Source organism: Dinoponera quadriceps, unplaced genomic scaffold (genome assembly GCF_001313825.1).
Source record: "Dinoponera quadriceps isolate SergipeBrazil2010 unplaced genomic scaffold, ASM131382v1 scaffold221, whole genome shotgun sequence".
Classification (NCBI taxonomy): Eukaryota; Metazoa; Arthropoda; class Insecta; order Hymenoptera; family Formicidae; genus Dinoponera; species Dinoponera quadriceps.
In genome coordinates this window covers 77,969-90,587 of record NW_014554330.1, presented here as the reverse complement: position 1 = coordinate 90,587, position 12,619 = coordinate 77,969, and the positions used below count along the sequence as shown (strand labels likewise).

Sequence of the window (12,619 nt, the reverse complement as noted above, 5' to 3'; positions counted from 1 at the left end):
GTTGGCAAACGCTTCGCTGCTGCGAGAGTAAGAAAAGTCATGCAAAAGAAGAGCGCCTTCTTCTCCTCCCCCTGAAATTTCGCTTACGATATAATTTATTGTTTCTATTTAAGTTAATTTCTATTCAATTTAATTTTATATCCAAATTATTTATTATACATAAAGTAATAATTTAAATTTAATGAAATCCTTTTTTCATAGATTCTTTTTTTAGTTAACATATCTATATTGACTGCTACCACCATAAAGTGCGAAGTAGAGCTTATAATTATTATTAATGTAATTGTATTTTTATCTATTTTCTTTAATAATTCGGAACTACGTAATAGTTCGAAAAATGATTTCGACCATGTTCTTTTATTTGACCTGTGATATCCATTTTATATGGTTTCAGACGTGTTACATGGGACACCTTGTATATAGAATGAACAGAGGAATCGATTTATGTTAAAAAAACATTATCCTATTTCATTAAAAAATTTCGAGTTGACCGTGACATGACTTTGGCAATGTTTTCCAGATGGATATTATCATTAACGAATATTGTGCATTTTTCAATCTTATAATTTTTATCTAAAAATTTTTTTTCAGGAATTCTGAAACAATTGCCTAATAAGATTAAAATGTATCACACTGTATATGTGCGCAATAATCGTTTGCTTTATCCAAAATATAAAATCATAACGATATTTTGCATTATATATTTTCCGGTTAAATCTTACAATAAAACTATCTAATAGACAATTTTTCACGTGTATAATAATATATTAAAGTAATTTTGCCAGTAACAAATACGGGATGTCACAATCTCCTAATCTCGGTTCCTATTGTGTGCAAGTAGAACGGATGAAACTGAGTAGAAAAGTCAAGTATCATTTTGTAAAATTCGCAATAGTTAGTCAGGAATTAATTATTATTAATTATTTTGACTGAACTACCCCGGAAAGGGGTAGGTTAGACTCTGTTTAAAGAAAAATGGCTTATTTTTGAAGATTTTTTAGTTTTCCCATGCGCTCATTAGTTCAGACAAAATAATAAATTCCGACAAAATAATAAAAAATAATGAATTCCGCACAAACTATTGCGAATTTTGCAAAATACATACATGACTTTTCTGCTCAGTTTTATCCGTTCTATTTGCACACCACAGGAACCTAGATTAGTTTGGGACACCCTCTGTATTAATATTTAGAATAATCTATAAATGGAAGTATCGTAACATAGACTTGTGCACGTAATTATTCACCTATTCACCGTAAGCATAGCACCTGAAGTATGCTAAAATTTAAATAGCTTGGAGAATTATACCTTTTCGGGAAGATATTATTTTAAAGAACTTATATACCCATATTATACAAGAAACATTTTCTTAAGAACAGAATAGTTCTTTCTTAGATCTCGACAACTTTACAGACTGCAATTAAAACAAATTTACCTTACGATATAAATAATATTGGGTTGGCAAATAAGTTCGTTCGGTTTTTTTGACTGGTATAAAATACAATTTATTTAATATACAAAATATATACTAATCAATAATGTATTGACCATTCTTTTCTATGACTTCTTGCCATCTTTTTACCAATTTCATAATCCCACATTCATAAAACGTCTGAGGTTTACCGGCAAAAAACTGATCCAGTTGCGTTTTAACAGCTTCATTATTAGCAAAGTTTTTCCCGTTCAGAGAATTTTGCAGCGACCGGAACAAATGATAATCAAAGGGTGCCGGTGAATAAGGAGGGTGAGGCAAAACATCCCAGCCAAGCCTTAACAATTTGTTCCGAATAGTTAATGAAGTATGGGGTCTGGCATTGTCGTGGTGGAAGACGACTCCTTTTCGATTTGCCAATTCTGGACGTTTCGAACGTATTGCTTGATTCAATTTCGTTAATTGGGAGCAATATACAGTTGAATCGATCGTCCTGCCTGATGGTAAGAGCTCATAATAAATGATACCTTTATAATCCCACCACACTGAGAGCATAATTTTCTTCGGGTGCAATCCTGCCTTCGAGGTTGTTTGTGGTGGTTCACTGCTGCTTTCCCATGATCTTTTACGTACTACGTTATCGTAGACGATCCACTTTTCATCTCCCGTAACCAACCGCTTCAAAAATGGATCGTTTTCTTGGCGTTTCAGCAGCGCGTCGCAGATGGAAATGCGAGCGGTTAAGTTGGCCTCGGCCAATTCGTGCGGCACCCAACATTGAGGCGAGAAACGTATCCCAACTGACACAAATGGTTTTCTACACTTGTGTGGGATATATTAAGTGTCGTAGCAATCTCTTGTTTGCGATGGATTTTTGTCGACGGTATTCTTTATTACAGCTGAATCAATCTCTGCTGGACGACCAGAACGGGACGCGTCACTAACATCAAAATCTCCAGAACGGAATTTGGCAAACCATTTTTGACACACACGTTCTGTTAAAGCATCGTCCCCATACACATTACAAATCTTCTTATGAACTTCCGCAGCTCGTTTGCCTTTTTTGAAATAAAAAAGTAAAATATGGCGAAAATGGACGTTCTTTTCTTCCATATTTGCAACCGTGCAGTACGCACAATACTCTGGTATTAACCGGCGTATGTTTACAAATTGGTTAGATGGAACGTCGCTTTTGAGCTGCGCAACCGCGTTGTGCGATAGCGCTGTGGAAAAGAGATAGCAGAACGAGTAAACCTACTCCGATTAAAAAACCGAACGAACTTATTTGCCAACCCAATATCATTACATATAAGAATACTACATTTTACGTACTTAATACTAAAGGATAAAATGCTGTAACTGACTTTTGTATTGATTTCTTTTTCCAACGTCGATGCTTATTTCGAATATAATAATATGTACAACTTCCTAATGATAAGACATATTTGTCCTGATTCTATAGAAATTAACGATTTAAAAATTCATACATATCTCTCTTTCTCTCTCCCTCTCTCTTTTTCTTTGCGCTTATCGTTTAAAATTCCGATATAAAATTTTTTGATATTTAAAAAATTATATAATTTACAATCATATATATATATATATATATATATATATATATAAATGCACTCAATGTTCACGTAATAATATAACATATACAAATTAATTAAATTATTAGCGGCAAAACATTATTACAAGACGCACTTAATGATTATTTACAAAAGGTTAAAGATGATGTAAACAATTTTCTGATACTGAACTGTACCTCTACGACCTAGTATTACCATATTGCCTACCGTTGTTAGAAGATTATCAAGAGATTCAGATATCTTGAACGAAATTTTGCCTAAAGAGTTCGTCCAACTTTATCACGTGCACTTATTCGCTAATTTTCTTTAATTTATATCTCAATAATTGCCTCAATAATTGATTGTTTGCAAAATTGTACAGAACTTTTGTCGTTCAGTTTGGCGAGTTTTGCATGCACACAAACGAACGTACACACTATTGTTAAATCCTATATATCATTTTAAAGTGTTGCCATTTCATATTTGATTACTCACAATTTATCGTTACTAACCACTCCAAATATATTATTCGTGTTATTTTTCTATGTTTATATTTCTTATGTTTGCTAGTTCTTGTAAGCAGGTTATATAATGAACCGGTAAAAATACCGAAAAAAGTCACTATTAACAAGATAACAAAGATATTAACGAGAGGCCTACCTCTAACGAATTTGATCATGACATATGTTATTAAGGTTATCTTCTTGAATAGGATTTAAAAGGTTTTAACCGTAATTACAACGAATTTTGCAAAATAATATATGACTTTTCTACTGAATTTCACTCGTTCTATCTGCATACCATGGGAACCGAGAATGGCTTGGGACACCCTGTATATATACTTTTCAAACCTGCAAAATATTACGTCTCAATATCCAACTATTCATTGTTAATGAAAAAAGATTTTATACGACGTTAACGTATTTTTCTTCTATTTACACGTACATCGTAACATCTACATAATAATAATACATAATAATAATAATACTACATAAGTAATATACGATAGACTGATCAATTTAATAAGACGAACATTTTTGATAGGTTGTTTGTGAATATTAGTTGAATAACGTATTTAGAGATCCTGGTATACGTAAAGAATATATTAACAAAGATTAGTGATATGTTTGGAGTGATAGTGATGAATAATAGCTTATTCTCAATATCATTTAAATGAAAAATTTTAATATAAAATTACAAAACTTTAAAATGATGTCTTAGGAACCATATATACGACGTGTGAAAGTATTTTTAATGTACAGATGATTCCGGATTTTATTCGGTATAACGTATAACAAAATCGAAATAATCCGTGTAACCTTTTGTAAATAATTATCACGTGTGTTTCTCTGATTAAAATTCAGCATGTATGTATAGCTGAATGTAAGTACATGTTTTAAATATGCTTGGACCCTATGCTTTTAATTTTCGTAAACTTTAATACTTTATTATTCTTACTTTGCCAAACGTTTTTCTTGAATCTTGAACACAATTAGTTAAGCTTTTATCTGTAAAATCCAATTAATGAGATGCAATTGATTTACCCTACGCATTGTAACGAACTATATATCGTACAAAATCACTCGTTATCACGTATGCTGTGGTATTTTATCATTCCACTCTCGTTCGGGCCGAATAAATTCCAAATCGCTGCCGTCTTCAGAACTATTATCCTCGTCAAAATATGGTCTGGAAGTAACTTCATTGTCATTCACGGAATATCCTGGATTAAGATAGGAATAAAAAATGTTAGTACAATACATATATCATAGGTATATATATACATTTATACATTTATATATTTATACATTTTTTAAATCTCAAAACTTTTCTTAAGTCGCAAAATTAATTCGACACGGAAACTTTCTTTCCAACCTCTTTTCTCATGATTTTGTCAATATTCATTTTACAATTACTTATTGATTGTTTGAATAAAAGAAAAGTGTTCGTCCAATTTTACAAATGTGCTGAACCGATCACAAACGTCATTTTGTGGATATATTTTTTTATTTGAAAGTATAACGTAAAAAATTTTGGCATGTTGGCTCCAACGGCATGGACATAGTAGGTTTCTGTTCTCTTTGGGGTATTTGAATTTTATATTCAATTAATTCCATACTTATAATAACGAGTCAGGTGTGGTTCTGTAAATTTTAAATAGAATTTTATCAAATTTTTCACAAATTCAAATCTTTCTACCTCCCTTAATACTCTTTACCAAAACTTATCAAGTATTAGTATATCAATATTATTTTGTAGTGTTATAATACAAGTATCTACCATCCATTGGTCTTCGAAATATTTCAATTTCCTTCTCGTCATCATCGAAGAAGCTGGAACCATTCTTCAATGGACTAAATGCATATCCTTTTCTGCTCTTCTCGGAACTTTCTGAAGACTGGCATTGCGTGCAGATACATATGCTACATAAGACAATGCCAAAACATATTGTGCCTGCAATCACATATCACATCATACCGCGAGTCTGTTTCAATGATTGAACAAAAACATTTCTCTCACTTCGCAAATGATGTCAATCGACTTAATGGAATATTCGCGACTGACTTACGTACCTGTCAACATAATGAACGCTAGTCTAGGCATTCCCATGATATTGTCGTCCCGAATAAGCTTGAATACTAGCCTCGAGGACTTCTTTGCGTCGGACGTGGACACGAGCTTGGTCTGTTTAATATATCCGGATGCCATGACAGTTATATTGTGGCTTCCTGGCCGTAGAAGAATCGAATAGGCGCCCGTTCTTCCGTTCTTAATCTGATGCGGTGATTTGTCATAAGACAAAATGACATTTTCTATTGGCTCGTCGTTCTCGTTAGCGATAAATCCTTTCACGCCTTTACTTATCTCCTCTATGCAAGCCAACAAGCTATCTTTGTTCTCTTCCCATATGGCAATCGAGTCGTCCGTGGTGCAACAAGCGACGTATACATCCATCATTAGGGTACTCGTATTGAAATAAGCGTAATCCACTAAAGGATTTCCTCTTTTCCCACCAATTCCTGCTCCCGCATGTGTCACGTTATTATCGTCGATATTCAAGTTTTCCTCACACTTCGAGCTCGCAGATAATTTGTTCGTCCTCTCGTTGACGTAAATCTGCGCTAAATGTTGCAGCAAGTCCTCGTCGGCGCTTTCATACATTTTGTCGTGCGTCTTCCCGTAGTTATTCCCGAATGGGATTTCAACGTGTCGCGAGCCGCTATTGAGATTCACAGCTAACACCGCGTTGACGTTCCTGAGCCAATTTGCGATCGTAGTCGCTTCATTGTCGAGTTGATCGTGGATCGAAAACTGCAAGCCTTCCAACGCCGGTGAGCAAATGCGGTGATTGTCGTCGGAATCGGGGGTAAAGTCCGGTGCTATGTATATTGAGAAATTATTCACGTAATTCATAACTTGGATGCTCTGTTTATAACGGTCCAAGAGGAACGAGGCAAAGTGCAAGAGTACTTCGGACGTCACCGATTCGCTGCGTAGCATGCCGGCTGAGAATATAATGGCGGGTCGACCTATTTGCTTCAGGTCATTGTCGGAGCCAATTTCCAAACACATTATCTCGCCACCCTTCGCACTTCTGCCGATGGTGTGTAAAGTCGTTAGTTGCGGATGCTTCATATTCAGCTCGCTCAGAGCGCGATTTATAGTACTCAAATTTTCAAGCACCACCTTCGCCTCGTGACTGTCCTCCTTCTGCGTCGCTTCCTTTCGTTTCAGTTTGATATCGATGTCCGTTACGCTCTCCTGCTTCACGTGAACTTTCAATGTTCGCGCACTGTATCCTTCACAGGAGACCGTTAACGTGTAATCGCCGGGTACGAGTACCATCTTGAAATAGGCCATGTTGTTTGACACTTTGTAACTTTTCTCCCCTATTTGGACGGTAGCCTCTCGAAGCGGCACACTGAGCTCATCCGTTACTGCTCCGCGGACACCGCTCGCGAGACTTTGCACGAGTTTCATCAGTGGTTGCAGATTTTCACGCCAAATCATAGGAATGAAGTCCGCGGATGGATATTTGCAAGAGGACAGACTTATGCTTATCTGCAAATAGGCGATTATATTCAACATTAGAATATTATGTAATGTTTAATTGTTAGCCCTGTGGATGACTAATCATGACAAAATATTAACGGCCTATAAGAGTTTAATCGCACAACTGTGTCGCGGCGATGTACTATTTAATTATTATTGTGGAAAGATAAATATGGGGTCAATATGCTATTTTAATTATCTCAGAAATTCGGGAAAGTGTTAAGGGGAATTAATTATAAGAAATGGTGGAACTCTGGATTCGTTTAACATGGAAGATTCAATGTATACATTTGTATACATTTGATAAAATGTATAATATTTGTCCAGGAGAATTATCCAGCGTATATATTATTACTTGTTAAAAGATTTATATCTTCCTAAAATAATTTAAATAGTATATCGCTACAATAGCAGCGATTAGGCTCTTATAGGCCCTTGCTCTGCATCTTGTCATGATTATACGCTTAGTAATATCGTAAATAAATAGAAAATGTTAAGAAGATTAATAACCATACCACTGGTGTATTGTATACGCGTTGTATAAAATTCACCAAACGTTGTGTATTATTGTTCGAATAACTATTCATTTCTTTATGCCTCGAATGTTCATAGTCCTCAGCGAGTGTTTTAAATATACCCAGATCGTCGTACGAATAACTAAAAAAAACGGAGATTTATTTATAAAGCAGCTATATATAATTTTCGTTTCTATTAATTATGTGTGTATATATATATATTTTTTTTTTCCTTGCAAGGAAAAGAAGTAAAACGCTTGTCGTTTGAGTTTTATATTGGGTTGTTTGATGAGTTCATACGGTTTTTGCGAAGATTTCAAAGCCGATATTTTTTTAGTTGGGTATAACTTTATATATAAACTGACTATTTTTTTCGATGGCACATCATCGGAAAAAAACGATTCAGATTTTTGGCCAAACACTTACTTTCAAACCACTGTGCTATGGGGATATCAGCTTAGTGTTTTTCGTAGGAATTCGTGAATGAACTTATATCCAACAACCCAACATACAGTCATATATTGATACACCTATACGTTACCTAATTTGCGAGGCTCCACCCCCTAATATCACGATGATGTCGTAACTTTCGGTCTGTAGCATTCTCTTAAATGCACTTATAATCGCTTCTATGCGTTCAGATGCGTTGCCCCCCGATAATAACTTGTCTCCTACTTCATCTCTGACTATAGGATTGCAATCTTTCATCTGTTCTATATCATCGAATCCTGCATCAACGCCGGGAATAAAGTGCAATATAGAGTTATCCAGTATCCGTTGGATAGGTGGACTTCCAATTTCATTCCCCATAAGGATATGCGTCGCCAAACGCAGCAAGATTTCCCTACCCGCCGGCTGGGAAGCGAATAATCCTCCCACTAGTGCAATGCGGAATTTATTTTCGTCAGGTGATCCGATCTAGAAAATACAATTTTTTATTTTAAATCGAATGATCTGTAACACAGTTCAGATCTGTAATGCAGTTGCGCGAAACCAAACTCACATCATGCGTGATCTTCAATGAATGAATAGCCATGCTAATTAATGAATCACCGGCTATAAACTCTGCGACATCAGGCTGATGATTCTCCAACTGACTGAATCTGGCGCTTAATTCTGAATTCTTTAAATAACCGTCCAGCAAATTTGCTCTCAAGCCAAAATCATATGCGGAAGACCTATAATAAATGTTTGTGTGAAATAACAATTATTAATATTTTTAATAATAAATAATTAAAAATAGACGTGTATGTGTTATGTACATCCACAGAATATACAGAGCATATATACCTAGATTATGCATGGAATGTACACTATATATACATATATACATGCATGGGGTATTTTATGTACATTATTCCATTTTCATTCGCACATACCATGTACATGTATATGCTATGTATATACGCATACATGCATATACTATGTATATACGTTGTATCACTAGTGTATATAAATAATATATGCAATATGTATCAATGTACATACATAGAACATATGTACATCCAAATGTTTTGTGGAATATTATCGAAGCACATATATGCTTGTAGAACACGTTCAGTGAGTCATAGAATCGCCTAAGTAATTGAAATACTAAGTTTTCTACATTTTTTTATAATCTACACTTAGATTTAATAAGAAAAATCTTGGTGATAAGGACATATTTTTATACTATATAGTGTAAATAGATTAATTTTTTACTTAGGTCAATTTGACCTATGAGTGCCAAACTAGAGTTAACATTACATACAATTTGTGTAACTACTTAAATAATTATGCAATGTTACTACTTGAATAATTGCAATATTTGGTTCTTCTTCACAGTCTACTTGAGTTATCTTGAACTATCTTTGCCAATTCGAAGAAGAAAAGATATTTAGAAAAGTATACCCCAGTTTATTCGAGGAATTCATTGGGCAGTTGCTGGCCAGCTTCCCACCTTTTCGAAAACATTTTATTTTCACAATGCGTACGCGTTGTTAAGCGAATATGTTTCGCATAAGTTACATTTTAAAGAAACATCATACCAGTGTAGAGGATCATCACGCATTAGTGTGAAGTCCAACATTACTTCTCCATCCTCAATATTCTCACCATGAGGTACGTTAACAGTTTGCGTAAGCGCTTCGTATCCTGTTGCAATGACAGTTATGTTATATTTCCCTGGCACCAACAGTCGCCAATAATCACCTCCTTCGGCAGTATAGACGTCGTGCTTTATATCCTCTACTGAAATCCTGGCGTGAGATATAGGAGTGCCAATAGATGAGCTCACTGTACCATGCACACCTTTACGAGACTGTAAATTAAGTGCGAGCATGATCAGCAAAAGGAGAATTCTATCCTATGCAGGGACTGATTACCGAAATTTCTTCGTTAGCGATATTTATAACAGTATTGTATATACTGAAATTATTTAATACCAGTATTATATAAAAATTTATAATACTAGTATTGGACAACCAATACCGTTATTACAAGAAATTTCGCATAATACCGATATAACGTCAATATTCAATTTCAGTCAGAATGGACATCAATATCGGTATTATAGCAGAAATTTTATGTTATAGATATTAACATAAATCGATTTTTTTCCGAACGTTGTGTAATACCAAGAAATATCGGCATGAAAACGATATTTTTGATACGGTTTCAATCCCTGATTCCAAGTACACTTGAGTGTACACTTCTTATATACTTCTATAATTGCATATTCGTTTTCTTAAAGCCCGACTTTCTTCGCTAACTGTATTGATCTTGTGACGTCATGGAATGCGTTCGGGTAGTGCGCTATTAGCGCTGATAAGCGCTAATATTCCATCCTTGTATATCCAATGAGAGACAAAGATAAAATGACGTGTTATCGCTGATAGCGTTTTCCCCGAATGCAGCGATAGATGAGAAATGCCACGCAGTAAATTTCTTGCACTACATAGCTTTATTTTTTAGTTTTCGTTGAAAAATGATCCGTAATTTCAGGAATTATTTTGCGATTCTGCCAGAAATTGACGTTTCGGCCAGATATCTCACATTTTACAGGTTTCAGGATTACGAAACCAGTATATTTTGTAGGGAAAACTAAAAAATAAAGCTATACAACACAAGAAACTTACTGCATGTCTTTTCGCCTCGACGTTACAAAACCAATATGGTTTGCGGAGAAAGTCGAGTTTTAACGCATTGGTAATGGATAAAATTTCGCTAAAATCTTGCACGCGTACTAAAAAAAACGAGAAATTTCGTTTCCCATCGTCAAAGCGTGCTTGTGTGAATACGAGAATTCCCGTTTCCCGTCATCAATGTGTTAATATCGAGAAAAGCCGTACCATCTCGATATAACGAAGAAGGGGCTCCCTATTCTCCAGCCAATAATTCGGCAAGTCACTCGCGTTTGGGAACTTGATACATCCAATTTCTAAAGTAATCTCAAAATCGTTGCTGTGTAAGTAATTGTAATCTTGCATGCCGCCGGAGACGGAATACCAAGCGGCGCCGTTGGTTATTCCACTGGGGAAACGTTCTTCAAGGAACGTTTTCGGACCGTAGGGTTTCATTGGCGGACAAGGCTCTCCAAGGTGCATACGAGGATGAGCGGAGGAATACGTTAATGCCAACATTTTGAAGACGTCGTTGTCCGGGCTTGGGTTCACGGTGTTAGTCAAGAATTCCGGCCCGTTGTCGTAAGGATAATTCGCAACTAATGCACCTCCATGAAGATTAGCAGAGAGTACGAACGGGATTTTCGCTATCCAATCCATCACGGCCTTAGTCTCAGGTTGCTGCTCTCGATTAAACTAAAAAAAAAAAAAAACAAATACAACTGACGCGTAAGCATGGCCTGCTCGGTTCAATTGGCAATTAGTAGCTTCAATATGCTTTAGCGCATCCGTGTAAACGGATACTAAATATTAATTACTCATATATTTATAGAGTGCTGTGTCGACGTACATTGTTGATTGTATAATGGTCGGGAAAGTTTCTATTGAGATCCACACCCTTCGCATTCGTTCTGCCTTGTTCTCCGGAGACGTCATCCTCTTTGGAAATCTCATATCCGTCGGGGTTCATGCTCGGTAACACGTGGAGTCTAACCGTCTCCAGTATTCGTGTAACCCTCTTGTCGGTGCCGTAATTTTCGCAGAGATATCTCAGCAGTAACAGCAGCATCTCTCTGCCCACAACTTCATTGCCATGCATATTCCCGACGTATTTCACTTCCGGTTTCTCAGAACTGTGTTTCCCGGGATTCTTTGTGATTTCCATAACGTACAATTCGCGACCCTCCACGGAGGATCCTATGCTGTAGAGTCTCGTGATATTAGCGTAATTTCCATTGAGCTCTTTCAAATACTTCTCCATCGCCACATAGTTGTGGTGCTTGAATTCTACGTTATGGTAAAAACCATATTTGTCAATAGTTCTTATTACTTCCTCAACGTCACCTGCATTGTCGCCTGTGTCATAACGAATACATAATCATTGTGTTTGTCAAAATCAAACAATGAAATAAAAAAGTAATCGTTTAACATTAATCATTGGAGAGTTTGTGTATTATAAGCGATGTGTATAATAAGAGATGTTGATTGAGAAAAATTAATGTGTGCTGATGAATGATGCTAAATAATACTGTACTGTCAAGATACTGTCATAATTAAGTGAAATATAACATAAGGTACAGAGAAAATGAACAAATTAATGCATGTAAATTAAACATTTATAAAAAGCAATATGTACAGGTATGAGTTTAAGAGGAAAAGGATATGTATCGAGAAGAGTTACTCATTGGTCAAGATGAATGCAATTTTTTTTTATTTCTAGTCTTGAACAATACATATTCTTGTAGAGAAAATATTGGAACGTATACATAATACAGATAAGATTATAATTATCGCCCATTGACACATTTTTATGTTTACGTATAATTTCTAATACAATAAATTGTATTTTGGCAGTACTATGTACTTTACACGTTACATGCAAAGTACAGTACATTTTTTTTTCATTTTGTATACTTGCGGTTATTTTGTAACAAATAAAGAAGACAAATT

At 35.3% G+C, this 12,619-nt stretch overlaps 1 protein-coding gene across 1 annotated transcript in view; it reads right to left on the bottom strand.

Moving 5' to 3' along the window:
- Nucleotides 1–3,066: 3,066 nt before the first annotated feature.
- Nucleotides 3,067–12,619, bottom strand: part of LOC106747187 (carboxypeptidase D-like) — a 13,910-nt gene continuing 4,357 nt past the window's right edge. The window contains exons 7-15 of the mRNA XM_014624536.1: nt 11,520–12,025; nt 10,898–11,365; nt 9,596–9,867; nt 8,572–8,746; nt 8,110–8,486; nt 7,569–7,710; nt 5,574–7,062; nt 5,281–5,454; nt 3,067–4,723 (exon numbers count right to left, since the gene is read on the bottom strand). Coding sequence (XP_014480022.1) covers nt 4,590–4,723; nt 5,281–5,454; nt 5,574–7,062; nt 7,569–7,710; nt 8,110–8,486; nt 8,572–8,746; nt 9,596–9,867; nt 10,898–11,365; nt 11,520–12,025 — 3,737 coding nt within the window. The 3' untranslated portion in view covers nt 3,067–4,589. The remainder of the gene's footprint in view (nt 4,724–5,280; nt 5,455–5,573; nt 7,063–7,568; nt 7,711–8,109; nt 8,487–8,571; nt 8,747–9,595; nt 9,868–10,897; nt 11,366–11,519; nt 12,026–12,619) is intronic.